At 37.8% G+C, this 17663-nt stretch overlaps 1 protein-coding gene across 1 annotated transcript; it reads left to right on the forward strand.

The window, feature by feature from the left end:
- The first annotated feature begins 202 nt into the window (after positions 1-202).
- On the forward strand, positions 203-7485 carry LOC110798770 (NADPH--cytochrome P450 reductase). Its single transcript, XM_022003966.2, has 18 exons — positions 203-830; positions 1054-1113; positions 1283-1359; positions 1450-1507; positions 1921-2004; positions 2367-2403; positions 3198-3267; positions 3349-3540; positions 3629-3721; positions 3880-4105; positions 4192-4275; positions 4365-4516; positions 4802-4898; positions 5475-5624; positions 5718-5795; positions 5881-6003; positions 6118-6231; positions 6991-7485. The coding sequence occupies exons 1-18, from the start codon at positions 483-485 to the stop codon at positions 7069-7071; spliced, it is 2124 nt and encodes a 707-aa protein (XP_021859658.1). The 5' UTR covers positions 203-482; the 3' UTR covers positions 7072-7485.
- Positions 7486-17663: the final 10178 nt, after the last annotated feature.

The raw sequence follows: 17663 nt of genomic DNA on the forward strand, positions 1-17663 counted from the left end.
ATTTAAAAGTAAAAAACTGAAAACTTAGGGTGATACTCCGTACCTTACAAAAGAGTAGTTGTATACTTGTATTAGTATTTCCTAAAATACACAACGACTTGTATTAGTATTTCCTAAAATACACCCGTTGTGTACGAGACTAATCGCGGTTATTTCCGATTAATGATTAAAATAACCAAACAAAAAAGTCATACATTATTAATACCCCTCCCCAACCTCCATCTCCTCTTCTCTAACTCTCTCTTCTTCCCCAGGAGTCTCTCCTACCCCCACCTCACTTCCAACCACATACCAGAAGAGAGAGAAACTCATACATCGAGAGACTCCATTCTTTTCCTTTTATAATAATCTGTACCCACCATTTTGCTTCCAATTTAAATTTCTGGGTACCAATTAAAATTTTAAAACCCTTCCAATTTCTGTAAAAAAAAAAATCCCATCTTCTTTTCATCAAAAAATTGATCTGGGTTTTCAATAAAAAAATGGATTCCAACCCAATCAAAGTGTCCCCATTAGATCTAATGAGTGCTATAATAAAGGGTAATTTCGAGCAGCTAAACGCGTCGTTTGAAGACTCTTCTGCAGCTGCGATCATAGTTGAGAACCGTGAAATTGTCATGTTTGTTACAACATCCATTGCTGTGCTAATTGGTGTTGCTTTCTTGCTCATTTGGAGGAAATCAAACGGTGGGAAATCTTCTAGAGTTGTTTCTGATGCTCCTAAGCCGTTGATTCTTAAGGAGGAAGATGATATTGATGTTGATGATGGCAAGAAAAAAGTTACAGTCTTTTTTGGTACTCAAACTGGAACTGCCGAAGGATTCGCTAAGGTTTCTTTTAACCCCTTATTCAATAACTTATCGAATTACACTAATCAACGCTTGATTTTATAGCCTAGGCCTCTAACAACTAAATTTTATTGGTGTCTAAAATATTTGATAAATTTAGTGATTTTTCTTTATGGGATTTATTGCAAATGTATGAATTTTATTTTATTTCATTTTATTTTTGGTTTGATTGATTAATAATTTTGCTGATTTTTGTGGTTGGTAGGCGTTAGTGGAGGAGGCCAAGGCACGATATGAGAAAGCGACTTTTAAAATTGTTGATTTGGTAAGTTTACCCTTTTTTTCACTTATTTTTTTGTCCTGAAATTTTATGATGATTTTTTCTTCTTTTGCCTTTTAATTTTCCAAGTTTGAATGATATGCAATAAGAGGGAAAAGTTTGAATTTAAATTTGGGGTTTTGGAATTTATTCTGATTCTTTGAATTGTGAGTAGGATGATTATGCTGCTGATGATGAAGAATATGAAAGAAAACTAAAGAAGGAATCGTTGGCTTTCTTCTTTTTAGCTACGTATGTATCTTCTTCCTCTTTTTGCTCATTTCCCTTTTTTCAGTTGATGATGATATGTGATTTAAAGGATGAATGAAATGCTTGATTCAGGTATGGAGACGGCGAGCCAACAGACAATGCAGCAAGGTTTTATAAGTGGTTCTTGGAGGTATTTAATTAAGTGTACATTTTTATGCATTATAAGTTCCCAAGGCTTGTGTTGATGCCGGTTAACTTAGTTGGTAAAGTCTTGGGGTTGAATTGAACCCTGTCTAGTGAATCCTTGTTGTTTGTTAATTGTTATGATCATTTCGCTTTATTTTTTGTTTTCATTGCATCATCTGGTTTCTTTTCTTGTATGACTTTGAAGTTTGACTTGAATTTATAAATCTTATGAGTTGATTGCATGATGGAAGAAAGAAAATTAAATAATAAACTGTCAGCAAATCATTGATTGAAACTTAACATGTTTTTATATGAGTTGTGATGTTGTCATAGAAAGATACTTTGGATCCTAAAATTGCGTAATAAGTCTAAATTACTTGTTTATTGAAGGTGGATGTTCTGTCTTCTGTTTTGTAGGGCAAGGACAGGGGTGAGTGGCTTCAAAACCTCCAGTATGGAGTGTTTGGGCTTGGCAATAGGCAGTATGAGCATTTCAACAAGGTATTATCTTTGTTTATCTAAATCTCTATTCCCCCCTGGATTGTTGTTTCCGAAAAATGGTACTCATTCTGTCCGAAATCAATTATCACATCGTCCAAACTCCTCGTTAAAATATGACAGGATTTTACGGAAAGGCCCTTTGTAATAGTTGAGCGGCTTGAGCCATGTTTACCTCTGCTCATCACTTGATTTAAACATTGCCATATTGGAATATTTTTTAACCATAACTATAATAGGAAAAGTGACAACTTCTTTGAACTTTCTAAAACAATATGTATGACTATTAATTCTGGATAAAGTGAGTATTAATTGGCAATTCTTATCTGTTCTTGATGTTAATGGTATTGTTATTTCAATTCCAGGTTGGCAACGAGATTGACGAGCTCCTCGCTGAACAAGGTACCCTTTACTTCTATTAGTTTTCTGCTAGTTTGGTGTCTGCATCAACCTGATTGTTGAGCTGTCAGTGACAGTTCCCTTCTAATTTTTAATGAGTGCTTAATTGTTTAAATGTTCCTTGTTAGGCTTAAATTATGATGATAGGAGTTCCTTGTTGGGAACCTGTTAGAATGTCCGTGAGAATTCTTTTAGTGGTTCCGGTTCTTTGCTGTTAGGCAGTTAACTTGCTTCTTTTGGCCTTTTGTAGTATTTGGGAACTTTCTTGGGTCATTTATTAATGCAGTAGTTGAACTAATTAAAGCCGTGCCTTTTCAAGCTACTTTCAGGAGGAATTAAGAATATATTTGCATGTATAGCATAAACATCTATTTGAAACTGATAATTGTCAAACATATGGATCTTTTAGTCAGGACAAATTCAGGCAGATGATATACTTGTCTGGTCAATATTATACTAATAACATTGGTGTTTGATATAGTTGTTAAAAGTTATGATCATGTAGTGCTTAGTGAAGATTTAGTAATTATATGTGGGGATTGTTTGGGGAGAGATTCTTAATTCTCAATGTCCATGTTTAAGGTCCATCAAGTTTAATGTATACTCTTGTAGGAGCACGAGTTGTAAGTTTGATGATTATGGATGACCTGAATGAAGATATTGAGTTTATAACAGTGCTGTTTTCTTTTTGGTTTCTTGTTTTTTTGGACGGGTGGTGCTACCTGTTGTTGGTTTGTAGTTATAACATTTTGGGAGGTTTTTTCACTTGCAAGAAATGCATTTTATGTTAACTGCAGGTGCAAAGCGTCTTGTTCCAGTTGGTCTCGGTGATGATGACCAGTGCATTGAAGATGATTTTTCAGCTTGGTACATACTGAATTTGATTTCTCTTTGGCATAAATGAGGTTGTAATTTGGTGAATATTTGCTAAAAACAAATTGATTTCAGGAAGGAACTAGTCTGGCCAGAATTAGACCAGCTGCTTCGGGATGAGGATGATGTAGCTGTTTCTACTCCTTATACTGCTACAATACCGGAATACCGTGTAGTAATTCACGAGGCAGCTAATGCAGCTCAGCAAGACAAGAGCTGGGCTAATGCTAATGGTCATGCTGTTTTTGATGCCCAACATCCATGCAGGTATAGCGCAGAGATTAATTTCATGGGTAAAGACCTTAAAATCTTGTATCTTTTTCTTCTATCTGACTTGTCTGCTCTGTGTGTGAAGATCAAATGTTGCCGTGAGGAGGGAGCTACATACTCCTGCTTCAGATCGTTCTTGCACCCATTTGGAATTTGACATTTCTGGCACAGGACTTAAGTAAGTTTTACTCCTTGTATGTGTGACTCAAACATCAGTTATGCTTCCCCACTTCAGTTCAGTTTTGTACATGTTCTGTTCTTCATTTGACTTTTTCGTAAGTCTTGGTATCTAGTTCTCGTTCTCTGATTTTTAATGTGCGTTTGTTTCATTTCCAGGTATGAGACAGGGGATCATGTTGGTGTCTACTGTGAAAATCTTGTTGAGACTGTGGAGGAAGCTGAAAGGTTACTGGGTTGGAAACCTGATACTTACATCTCTATCCATACTGATAATGAAGATGGCACTCCTGTTGCTGGAACCTCTCTACCACCGCCATTCCCACCTTGTACTTTAAGAGCAGCTCTCACTCGTTATGCAGATCTATTGAGCTCCCCTAAAAAGGTATGTCATTTCCTATCAACTTGTCAGACCTTTATCAGTCGTATCTTTCTTATGACTTTATTATGACAAATGGTTTTTTTTTCCAGTCTGCTTTGCTAGCATTAGCGGCTCATGCTTCTGATGAAAATGAAGCTGAACGGCTGAGATATCTTGCATCTCCTGCTGGAAAGGTGAAAAAGCTTTTCATGCAATTTGATTAATGTTATGCCTGTAGCTTTATCTCGTGACTGGTAAATAAATTATAAGTTATGTTCTGCAGGATGAATATTCGCAATGGGTAGTTGCGAGTCAGAGGAGTCTCCTTGAGGTTATGGCCGAGTTCCCTTCAGCAAAACCATCAGTCGGAGTTTTCTTTGCAGCAGTTGCACCACGTTTGCAGCCAAGATTCTACTCCATCTCATCCTCCCCAAGGTAATATAATCTCCCCCTTTCTTGGTGAATGTTATTATTGACATTAAGTTAAATTCTTGTCATGTTTGCATTAAACCAGCTCATTTAAGCATAGTGCTAATTTGTTGAAATGAATGCTGTGAAATTGTGTGGATATATTTGTTCCTAGTTCTTTCAAAAGCAATCCTGTTTGGTCTTTGTTTGTTTACAAGTTTGCCGTATTATCGAATGTGATTGGCTCTCAGATGATGATGTGATATATACTCTGTATTAACCATTGCCTTTTTGTATATCTTTTGTATGCAGAGTGGCCCCATCAAGGATTCATGTTACGAGTGCATTAGTTCTTGACAAAATGCCCACTGGAAGGATTCATAAAGGAGTGTGTTCAACTTGGATGAAGGTTTGTTATAGCTGAATATTTCTTGTTTTTTTAATTCAATTTCTTGTCAAAATAGGTTTATGCCTTTGATTCCGGAGCCTAGTTTTTAATTCGGGGGAGTGAGAGCGGGTAGTTTTGCATCTCCATATCAGCTAGTGAGTCGACCAATTGAGGGTTTTTGCTGGTGGTTTATAGTGAAATACTGAAGTTCATAATTCAATGGCAATACAAATTATCCATTTATACCTGCCTATCGTATGTCTTTGGACAATAGCTAAATGAGCCATCTGCATTAACACTTGATACTTCATATATATACCAAAACTAGATTATTTTTTTATATTCCGTGAGACAAATGAGTTTTTTTTCTTGATTTTGAAAATTTGGTGGGGTGATGGAGAAGAATGATTTTTTCCGAATAAAAAAAAAGCAAATGGAAATAAAAGGGGAAGATACGTGGCGTTCGAAATTTCCTGATATAAAAAATGAAGTTTCGGTTTTGATGTTGGCTAGAAAACTTGTTCTGCATATGGGAAAGACATAACTACATAAGTATGATGGTAAGCCACCATTTTGACAGTAGATTTGTCTTTTCAGAGTTCCGTGGCTGAAGAGGAGAACCATAATTGTAGTTGGGCACCAATTTTTGTGAGGCAGTCTAACTTCAAACTCCCAGCCGATACATCTGTCCCAATTATAATGATTGGTCCAGGAACTGGATTGGCACCTTTCAGGGGATTCTTGCAGGTTCAATTTATAACCCAATATTTCTCTTTGTCAAACATCCTTTTTTTTATCGAATATGTTAATCACCATATATCATCTGGTTCTCAACTTCAGGAAAGATCTGCTCTGAAAGAAGACGGAGTGGAACTCGGGCAAGCGATTTTGTTTTTCGGATGCAGAAACCGTGAACTGGTGAGATATGTTCTAGCTTTCCACCCATTGCTACATTTATGCATCTTTTTCAATAATTATTGACGGAAGAACTTTCTTTGTGAAGGATTATATCTACCAAGATGAGCTCCGGAGTTTTGTTGAAACTGGCGTACTTACGGAGCTAGTAGTTGCTTTCTCACGAGAGGGCCCCACGAAAGAATATGTACAGCACAAAATGATGGAAAGGGTATGACTTCGTCTTCAATCTTCTTCATCGGTGTAGAAGTTTTGTTGAATACTCAGCAGAATGTGAAACATTAAAATTTAACCCGTTTTTTTTCTTTCTTTTTGCTAAATCTAGGCCTCAGATGCGTGGAGCGTAATCTCACAAGGAGGGTACATTTATGTATGTGGGGATGCCAAAGGCATGGCACGAGATGTCCACCGAGCCCTTCACACAATTGTACAGGAGCAGGTATATGTCCACATGCATTAATACTTGAGGCTAGGATTTTCTTCACATATAGTACTTCATATACATACATGTTGCTTTCTTTTAGGGCCCCTCTCTCATAGTCCTTTGCATTTCCTAAATGGTTCAAATTTTCCAGCCTCGATTTGTCTATTTTGAGTTTTTCATGATTTACTGTCAAAAATATTTTTTCCCCTCCCCCAAGCAACTTTTGATTAATCTGCTTTTTAGCAAACTACCCTTTCACAATCGTTATCTTAAAATTTACTACTGTTGGACTGTTGGCCCTCTTAAGCTGATCATTCTGCCATTGAACCTGTAAACGGATTGGGGATACGCTAATTATATTTAAGGTATTTGTTAAGTAAAATCGTCAATTTTAAACTGCCAAAGGTAAAACTGCGAAATTCCAAAAAAGAAAGTTTTCGGTTCAGGAACTGGTTGTTTTTATTTTGTGTGACAAATCCCATACGAATGTCCATGTTAATGCAATTCTAATCTCAAATTTCTGTTATTCTTCTTTCCATTATCACTTGTTACCAGCTTTGATGCGGTGTTGAGTAAGAAAGAAAGTTTATGAAGAAAAAAACACTTGTAAATTATGAATCGTATTACACCTTGAACTTCGACGTGGTATTTCTTTCCTTGCAAAAGTGCGTACATACTAGTTAACGTCAATGGACCATGCTGTTAACTACAGGCAAACAACCAGTATATATTTGTGTTGGTAAAATAATTCCTGATTGATTCGTTGGTTTACAGGGCGGTATGGGTAGTACAGAAGCAGAAGCAATGGTGAAAAACTTGCAAACTAGTAATAGATACTTGCGCGATGTTTGGTAATGACACAACTTCCAACATTCAGTCATTCAGAAACAGCAGCAGAAAGACACAAAGTTGTTATTACCAAATGAAAGAATGGAAGGAACGTACATTTGTTGCAATTAGCACCCTTGAAATTGATAAGGATGTCTTATTGTAGCTTAATTAATTATATTAATGAATTCTTTATCTGTATTATGATTCTTTTTTGTTTTCTCTTTTCTTTTATCTCGGGGGAGTGACTAGTGAGGGTGGTGATTATTCATATTTTGTACCATAATAATAAATTGCTATTTATAAGTATATTTTTAGTCAGCCAGGAATTATTGAAGGAAATGTAATTTGTATTAATTGTAATTTTGCCAGACAGAAAGTAGCGATTTGTACGACAACAGACGTTCTTTATTATACAACAGATGAAATTTATGCATCAAATTTTACTTTCATCCACAAATTTGAAGGATTGAATGGTGCACTCTCAAAGGACAAACTCATAAATCAGGCTTGGTATTCATGATTTTTTTTTTTTTTTTTTTTTGTCGAATTGGTATCACAACGAACTTTGCACGAAATTGCATCTAATCTTAACTAGTGACCGAGACAGAGTGGAGGACTTCAAATTGTAGCCAAGCGTGCTATTGTGCTATCTTGGGATGTACGTAGTACATGGATAAGAGGTGATCAAAATTCGGTTCGGTCTTGGCGTTAAAATAAAAAAAATTCATGTCCAAATCCATAAATTTGGTGCGGGCTTTTCGGGCCAAGTTCGCGCTTTGGTCTAAAAAAGTATATTTGAGGTTGTCTAAACCCGTATTTTTTCTGGTCGGACTATAGATGATCAGGTCTAATGTGGTCTTCGGTGACAATTGGGTTGAGGGTGGTTGCGCGACTAGGGTGGAGTCGGGTGATAAATGGAGTCGTGGAGGATGGTGGTGTAACTTCGAAGGAAGAGAGAAGGGAATATTAGCCTCATGAGGGAAAATTTTCTTAATCCTTCATCATCATTTTAAAACAGTCCGAGTCAAGACTCATCCTATTCGATAAACGGGTGTCCAAGAACTAATTTCTACACTACTGGAAAGCGACTTTTCGGAACAGAAACCAAATGTTTTCTGGAAATTCTTGCTCCCATTTAACCATTTGTATCTATATGCACCAGGATCTCGATTATGAATCTCTGGTTCCAGAAAGAAAAATAAAATGATTGAACCATTTCTTCTTACTCTTTTTCATATTCGAGAAATCTTGGTTGGTTTTCCTTATGCATATGTATATATTTTGGGAAAATGGTATTAATACTTGCTCCGAACTAAAGTAATTACGACCAGGGTTGATTCTACTTGTCAAGTAAGTAACGGACTCGAGGTAGTTGGCCAATCTTCTCGACTTCCAAACGTGTACGTGTGGCACGAGGTCGATTCTACTAAAGACGATTTCCCCTTAATCACCCTTAATGTGTGTGGCTTCATCTTGCATACCTAAAGAACAAAAAACAATTGATTGTTAGGTAAAATCTCTTATCTTATTGATTGAAATAAAGTAGTTAAATTGAAGAGTGCGTACATGCCCACTATAACCATGCTTTTTTAATATGATCGGACTACATTCAAGACAAGAGCAATATATTGCCACTATGAACATACTTTTGTTATTTGATCGACTAAATTGAAGTGTACTTGCATGCCACTATGGTCACCAGTCACCACCATCTTCTATTTCATCCACAAGGTATCTTCACTAATTCAAAGAGTGATTCATCGATGTTTGCTTTTGGTGTTGTCCACCGGTAGCTTTTGGTAATCATACTCTCTTTGAATTCAGATTGGATCCGTGTCCGCGTGCTGTCTGGTATAGTTGTTTACAGTGGCAGATCCAAAATAATATAGTAGTGGGAGTAGAATATTTTGTTTTTTCTCTTTTAGTAGGTGCAAATTGTTAGGTTATGACAAATATAAAACATATATTTCATGCGGAAAAACCATAAAGCCAATAATCCTAATTAATTGCCACATAGTCAATTAGCATAATTTAGGATACATACATGTGATGCGTGCCTTCCCTAGCTGCTCTCGAACCGAACAAGAACAAGTTTAGGACTCCAAATGTCGCCCCTCCGTAGATAGTCCACATCACGTTCGGATCCTCCTTAGATTCAATTAACTAGAATATTATCTAAGGTATATGTTTATTCGAAAGCATAATTATTAGTTTTAGGCAAATTATTAAATTCGTTCTTAAACTTAAACTATATGAATACTTATTGATTGTGGTGTATAAATTGTGATTAGGAATCACCTATTTATAGGGAGGAAATATCGGACTTAGATATCCACTAGGATTCAAATAACTAATTCTATCAGAATTCTAGTTAAATCAATCCATTAGATTTTAATGTTTAGTTAAACACAAAAACATTTAATTCTTGTGGAATTAGGAAAACGATTAATCGAGCAATCCTAAACGACCAAGGATTCGGTCGTACGTAGCATTGCACACAAACACACACACGCAACCCACGAGGGGCGTTGTGCGCGGCTCGACCCAAGCAGGTGCTGGCAGCACGCGGTCCATCCGTGGGCGCTGCTGCTGGGCCTTTGCTTGGCTCGCTTGCTGCGGGATTAATTGGCTTTGCCTTGCTCGCTGCTCGCGGGCCTTGCTGGCCTTGCTGCTCGCTGCGCGGGCTTCGCTAGGCGCGGGCCTGGCTTCGTGCTGGCCTTGCGTCTAGCAAGCTCATCGGACGATCGTTTCGTACGTCGCGCTTCCGATTCGTTTTCCGATTTCGGAATTCATTTCCGATTCAAACAATATTTAATATTTCCGATTCGAACAAATATTTAATATTTCCGATTCCGGAATTTATTTCCCATTCCGACAATATTTCCGATACCGGCAATATTTCCGATTCAGAAAATATTTCTATTTCCAATAATAATTTCCGATACGTACAATGTTTCCGTTTCCGGCAACATCTACGACTTGGATAATATTTATATTTCCGTTTCCGACAATATCATCATTTCCGGAGTATTCATATTTTGCCTTTTGACGATTTCAGCTCCCACTGGACCCGAGATCCGTTGATTCCGAATATTCATAATTTGAATATTTAATTCACTTAAATACTTGATCCGTTCACGTACTATTTGTGTGACCCTACGGGTTCAGTCAAGAGTAAGCTGTGGATTAATATTATTAATTCCACTCGAACTGAAGCGCCCTCTAGCTAGGCATACAACTCACTTGATCTCACTGAATTATTAACTTGCATAATTAATTAATACTGAACCACATTTATTAGATTTAGCATTGAATGCATACTTGGACCAAGGGCATTATTTCCTTCAGTCTCCCACTTATCCTAGGGACAAGTGTGCATTGCCTAATTCCTTTGTCGCTTGATGCTTGCTCATGAACATAAGGTAAGTGTAGTCATCCTTATTATGTCCAGAGGTATTTCTCGGGTTCAAAGTTCAACTGATCAAATAAACAGATAATCATAGCCTATGATTCATCTGAGCACGGCCATGCATTTTTCAGTTTCTAGCTCTCCGAGTGGCCTTGTACAACTTTCAGCATCTCATCCCGATTTATGGGAGGACAATCCCAATCTTGTGATCTTGAGGTTAGACTTCGTTTGATAGGTGATTACCTGAGCGTTGCCGTTATAGCCTCCTTTTACGGTGCGACGGTTGACAACGTCAAAGTAACCAGTTCTCAAACAAGTAATCTCTAATCACTCAGGTATTGAGGATTAGTGTCTAATAATGTAATGAAATTTATTATGACAGATTTTCATCTCTCACAGTAAAGTTTCATAGGTCTGTCCGATACTAGTCTTCTCAAAGTAAGTATCTATGCAAATGATTGCGACATTGCCATGTCCACATAGTTCAAAAAACAGAACTACTGGTCATCTTGCATTCTAGTCGTCTAGCGTTTTCTATGCGTCCACCTTTATAGAAAACTTCCGACCAGGGATCATTTTCAACTTTTGATATTCAAGTTCACTTGATAGTCATTTCTTAGTCACAGGACTGGTCCTGACAGTCTATCTTGAATATATTGTCAAATTGAAGGGACTCATCATTTAATAAACCACAAATTAAATGGAAAATGAATTCTATTCATTTATATGAATGGTTAACCAAAATGTTTTACAAAGTATTAAACTCTAAAACTTTAAAACATTAATTAAGGACAACAAAGCCATTCTCCAACATGCTTGATTCCCATATCTGCAGTGTGCGAGTTGTGCTTCGCTTGCGGCAGAGGTTTAGTTAATGGATCTGAGATGTTGTCGTCAGTTCCAATCTTGCTTATCTCGACTTCTTTTCTTTCAACGAACTCTCGTAGAAGGTGAAATCTACGAAGTACATGCTTGACTCTCTGGTGGTGTCTAGGCTCCTTTGCTTGTGCAATAGCTCCGTTATTGTCACAATGTAGAGCTATTGGTCCTTTAATGGAGGGGACTACACCAAGTTCTCCTGTGAACTTCATTAGCCAAATAGCTTCCTTTGCTGTTTCATGTGCAGCAATGTACTCCGCTTCAGTTGTAGAATCCGCAATGGTGCTCTGTTTAGCACTTTTCCAGCTTACTGCACCTCCGTTGAGGCAGAAGACAAACCCAGACTGTGATCTGAAATCATCCTTGTCGGTTTAGAAACTTGCGTTCGTATAGCCTTTAACAATTAATTCATCATCTCCACCACAGAACAGGAAATCATCTTTGTGCCTTTTCAGGTACTTCAGAATATTCTTAGCAGTCCTATGTGCCTCTCCTGGGTCTGAATGGTATATGCTCGTAGCACTGAGTGCGTACGAAACATCCGGGCGTGTACATATCAAGGCATACACTATTGAACCAATCAATGATGCATATGGAATCCCACTCATTCGTCTACGCTCATCTAGTGTTTTTGGGCACTAAGTCTTGCTTAGAGTCATTCCATGAGACATGGGTAGGTAGCCTCGCTTGGAGTCTGCCATATTGAACCTTTCAAGTGAAGAAAATAATGCCCTGGGTCCAAGTATGCATTTAATGTTAAGTCTAATAAATGCGGTTCAGTATTAATTAACAAGTTAATAATTCAGTAAGATCAAGTGAGCTGAATGCCTAGCTAGAGGCCGCTTCAGTTCAAGTGGAATTAATTATATTAATCCACAGCTTACTCTTGAATAAACCCGTAGGGTCACACAAATAGTACGTAAACGGATCAAGTACTTAATGGAATTAAATACTCCATCTATGGATATTCGGAATCGACGGATCTTGGTTTTAGTGGGAGCTGAGATCGTCAAAGGCAAGAAATGAATACTCCGGAAACGATGATATTGCCGGAAACGGAAATATGGATCGTATCGGAAATATAAATATTATCCAAGTCGTAGATGTTGTTGGAAACGGAAACATGGTACGTACCAGAAAATATTATTGGAAATGGAAATATTGCCGGAAACGGAAATATTGTCAAAATCGGAAATATTTCGAAATCGGAAAATAATTCCGGAAACGGAAATATTAAATATTTGTTCGAAACGGAAATTAATTCCGGAATCGGAAATATTAAATATTGTTCGTATCGGAAATGAATTCCGAAATCGAGAATTTAATCGGAAGCGTATCGTACAAATTAGCATCGGACGAGGCCTGCCAGACGAAGGCCCAGCAAGCCAAGCGCAACAACCACACGTCAAGCAACGACCAGGCCCAGCGCAAAAGCCAGGCCCAGCCGAAGCTTGGGCGCGCGCACGGATAAGGCTGCGACGAGTGGGCCTTGCGCTGTGCGCTCGGCGTGGGCCGCAAGGCTTGCGTGCGGGCGTGCGGTACTTGTGCTCTACTCGTGTGTGTCACTCGGAATCCTAAGGCTACCGGGATTCGTAATATGATTAAATCTAATCCTAATAGATAAAGTTTGTTTAATTAGAGTCCTAGTAGGATTATAATTAAATAGATTTGTATTCTAATAGGATTATAATTCCTTTCCATAAACTCTATAAATAGGTGCCCAGCGAAGCATCCAGACGCGTCGAAGTGAGCGGGCTGCGCGTTGCGTGGCCTGGGCTTGCTACGTTGCGTGTGGCCTGCTCGCGTATGCCATACGATTAGTCGTGCGGGGCGATGCGGCCTCGTTGCTCGATGGGGTTTGGGCGCAAGCCCAAGTGCCTTGTCTTGAGACGATTGATACGTTTTGATATTAATTTAGGAATTTCAGTTCGGAAATAATTTTAATTAATTTTAAAATTAATAATTTAAATTGTTTTCTAGGATTTTAATTTTGAATATTATAATTATTATAAATTTTATTTATACTAATTATTTTACTAAAATTAAACCTTGAATTAATTTAAATTCATTTAATTCAACTGAAAAATAAATTAAATAAAATGGACTCAATTATAAATTTATATGAGCTTTAAATTTTAATTAAATTTGTATGTTTCCGGTTAGACTAGAAGTACATTTTTATGTTTAAAATTAGTAAAGAATATGAATTTATTGGTTTAAGTGGGAGCAATTTTAGTCATAAACTCTTGATTAGGTCTACAAATCCTTTAAGGTTAAACAACTTGATTAGAATTAATAAGGACTGAATAATTGGTAGATTATTGGTGCCCTTGATTAATTGCTGCAAATATTTATGTGATGCATACAATGTGTTTTTACTAACCAATTATGTGGGCCATTCATGATAATGAATGGGTGAATGGTATATATTGTATATGTATTGTTTTGCAGGTTATGAAGTGACTAGTATGGCCCAAATAGGATAGAAAATATGGTATGCGTACCATTAATTTGAATGTAATTGGTCTAAAGCACCAAATTTGTTTTTCAATTCAAATATGGTCTGCGTACCATCAAATAGTTGTAATTAGTTTAATTATAGCTTATCCTATTTGAAGAAAATGGCGCCTCCCACGGTGAAATTCAAAACGAAGTTTCCAACCATTTTCAAGACGGACTTTGAAGTTAAAGCTTCAAGATGAAGTCGGGCCATACTAGATCACATTTATCTTATGCATGCTTTAAGTTATTTATTGCTTTTAAATATGTCTTAAATATGCATGAGATCGAAGCTTGATTATGTTGCATGATTAAGGATTTTAGTTCACTTAAAATCTAACCAACATAGTAAGAGCCTTAAGTTCCAAACTTAAAAATTGAGTTAAAAGGTGCCATGCCAAAATATACACTTGCTTGGATATCCTTTACATCAATCTAGTAATAGTTTTCGCTCAGCGAGGTGTTACTTATTGGTCCTAAAGGGGCAAGGTACACAAATAATTGTGAGTACATGTTAGTTTTGGTGAAACTCAACGATATAAGTAAGGAGTCCTTTTATGTCGTGGCAAAATCGATAGGTTTACCTAATAAGTTCTTAGACGTACCTATCAACCAAGAATAGTTTCTAGACTATTAGCAAAAGGCTTTTGCTTACCTAAGATGTTTTAGGATTAAGTCGACAAACTGTGCTTAGTTCTTCAATGATTTTAGGATCTTGGAATCATTTTATTCACACCTGCCGGAACACATAACTTGAATAAAATGCTTAATGAACATTGAATTATGCATGTATGCTAGAATTTAAGTTTATTAAGAGAAACTGTGAATGGTTATTTATTTGTTTATTCTTTTCAATTGTAGTTTTAAATATGGCAAACAACAATCAAAACATCATCATGGGTTCTGAGCTTATGGTCAAGCTGAACCTGGCAAATTTTCTTGAATGGGAAGCTAAGCTAGTCGAAATAGTCAAACTCAATGGACTTGAGTATGTACTATCACATCCCATGCCAAGCTACTATGCCAGAGACATGACCCCTGAGAGATTTTACGCCTGGGATGCGGATCTCAAAAAGGTTATGAGTCTCATGCTGAACAATATCCCTGATGATTGGGCTAGAAGGTTTGTACCCTATGAACCTTTTACGCTCATCAAGAATCTGAGGGATATCTGTCGTGGAAGCACGGAGGACAGGGACCTGAACGTCCATGAGTTGATTGAATCAATGTCTGGTCTAAAGGTTAGTTCTCCCAACAGGTGTTATAGGATGGAAGTCCAAGAAACACATGTTCAGCTCCTTCGCACTAAACAGAGGGTAGGCGTCCCACTGAGGTTCCATGTGAATCTTATGCGTTCATACTTTGATCGCCTAAGTCTACTAGGAACACCAATAAGCGAAAGGATGGCAGTCTCTATCTTGCTCAATTCACTACACAGTGGGTTTGGTCGCTTCAAGCAACTATACCTAAGTGAACCAAGAGAAGAAACAGTTGCAGAATTTGTTCACCTTGTCAGAAAGGCTGAAATAATACTGGACTGTGAAGCCAAAGATTTACTCAAGGCTAGAAGGAGACCGTTCAAGAAAAGTGGAAAGTCCAAGGGCGATGCTAAATCAAAGCAGGACAAGTCCACATCAAGCTGTCTTTATTGTGATGGAATAGGCCATTACAAAAGAGAATGTCCAAAGCTAAAGGAAGATCAGAAGAACGGAACAGTCGTTCCATCTTCAGGTATTTTCGTTATAGACTGTATACTTGCTAATTCAACTTCTTGGGTATTAGATACAGGTTGTGGCTCACACTTATGTTCCAATCCACAGGGACTAAGAAGAAGTAGAAAGTTAAGCAAGGGTGAAGTCGACCTACGAGTGGGAAATGGAGCACGGATTGCTGCATTAGCTGTAGGAACTTATTATTTGTCGTTCTTATGCATGAAGAAATGGAGTATGTCCTGGAAGAGGCGATGCCTGAAGCCGCTGGCGAAGGGGTCACTCAGGCAGCCCTCAATCGTTGGATTGATGCCAACAAGGATGTGAAATGTCTAATGCTTGCAACCATGAGTGCAGATCTACAGAAAACGTTCATCAACTCAGATGCTTTCACGATCATCAGTGAGTTAAAGAACATGTTCCAAGATCTGGCTCGGGTCGAAAGATTCGAGACTCATAGGAAAATTCTTGAGACCAAACTTAAGAAAGGCGAGCCCGTAAGTCCACATGTTCTCAAAATGATTGGACTCATTGAGAATATGAGTCGACTGGATCATTAGTTCTCTCAGGAAATGGCTGTAGACACCATCCTCCATTCTCTTCATAACGGGTATGATCAGTTCAAACTGAACTACAATATGAATAGTCTAGACAAAACGCTCACTGAGCTTCACGGTATGCTGAAGACCGCTGAAAAGACGCTCAAAAGTGATAAGCAAGATGTGCTTATGGTGCGTGGGGGCAAGTTCAAGAAATCTGGAAAGAAGAGGAATGCTAAGAAAGGTGGCAAAAAGGCCAGCCCAACTAAGCAAACTGGCGCCAAGTCCGAAAAGAGGAAGGTCAACCAACCCACTTCTGAATCCGAATGCTTCTGATGCAAGAAGAAGGGGCATTGGAAGAGAGATTGCTTGAAGCTAAAGGAAGATCAGAAGAACGGAACAGTCGTTCCATCTTCAAGTATTTTCGTTATAGACTGTATACTTGCTAATTCAACTTCTTGGGTATTAGATACAGGTTGTGGCTCACACTTATGTTCCAATCCACAGGGACTAAGAAGAAGTAGAAGGCTAAACAAGGGTGAAGTCGACCTACGAGTGGAAAATGGAGCACGGATTGCTGCATTAGCTGTAGGAACGTATTATTTGTCGTAGCCCTCTGGGCTAGTATTGGAACTGGAAGAGTGCTTCCATGTTCCAAGTCTTACTAAAAACATCATTTCTGTTTCTTGCTTAGATGCTAAGGGATTTTCCTTTTTAATAAAAGACAATAGTTGTTCGTTTTATTTTAAAGAGATGTTTTATGGATCTGCTAGATTAGTCAATGGACTTTATTTATTAGATCACGACAAACAAGTTTATAACATAAATACCAAAAAGGCCAAAAAGGATGATTCAGATCTCACCTATCTGTGGCATTGTCGATTAGGACATATTAACTTGAAACACATGGAAAGACTTCAAAAGGAAGGAATTCTAGAACCATTTAACTTAGAGGATTATGGTAAGTGCGAATCATGTTTACTTGGAAAAATGACAAAGCAACCTTTCTCTAAAGTTGGAGAAAGAGCAACTGAACTATTGGGTTTAATCCATACAGATGTATGTGGACCAATGAGTACAAATGCTAGGGGTGGTTTCAGCTACTTTATCACTTTCACTAATGACTTCAGTAGATATGGTTATGTCTACCTAATGAAGCATAAGTCCGAATCCTTTGACAAATTCAAGGAATTTCAGAGTGAAGTAGAGAATCAATTAGGCAAGAAGATTAAGGCATTGCGGTCTGATAGAGGCGGTGAATATCTGAGCTATGAATTTGATGACCATCTGAAGGAATTTGGAATTCTATCAGAATTGACTCCTCCTGGAACACCTCAATGGAATGGTGTGTCGGAACGGAGGAACAGAACCTTGCTAGACATGGTTAGATCAATGATGGGTCAGGCCAAACTTCCAATAGAATTTTTGGGACATGCACTAAATACAGCTGCACTCACTATAAATAGAGCTCCGTCTAAAGATGTTGAAAAGACTCCATATGAGTTATGGTTTGGAAAGCCTCCAAATGTGTCTTTTCTTAAGATTTGGGGATGTGAAGTATACGTCAAACGATTAATTTCA

This window comes from Spinacia oleracea, chromosome 2 (assembly GCF_020520425.1).
Source record: "Spinacia oleracea cultivar Varoflay chromosome 2, BTI_SOV_V1, whole genome shotgun sequence".
NCBI lineage: Eukaryota > Viridiplantae > Streptophyta > Magnoliopsida > Caryophyllales > Amaranthaceae > Spinacia > Spinacia oleracea.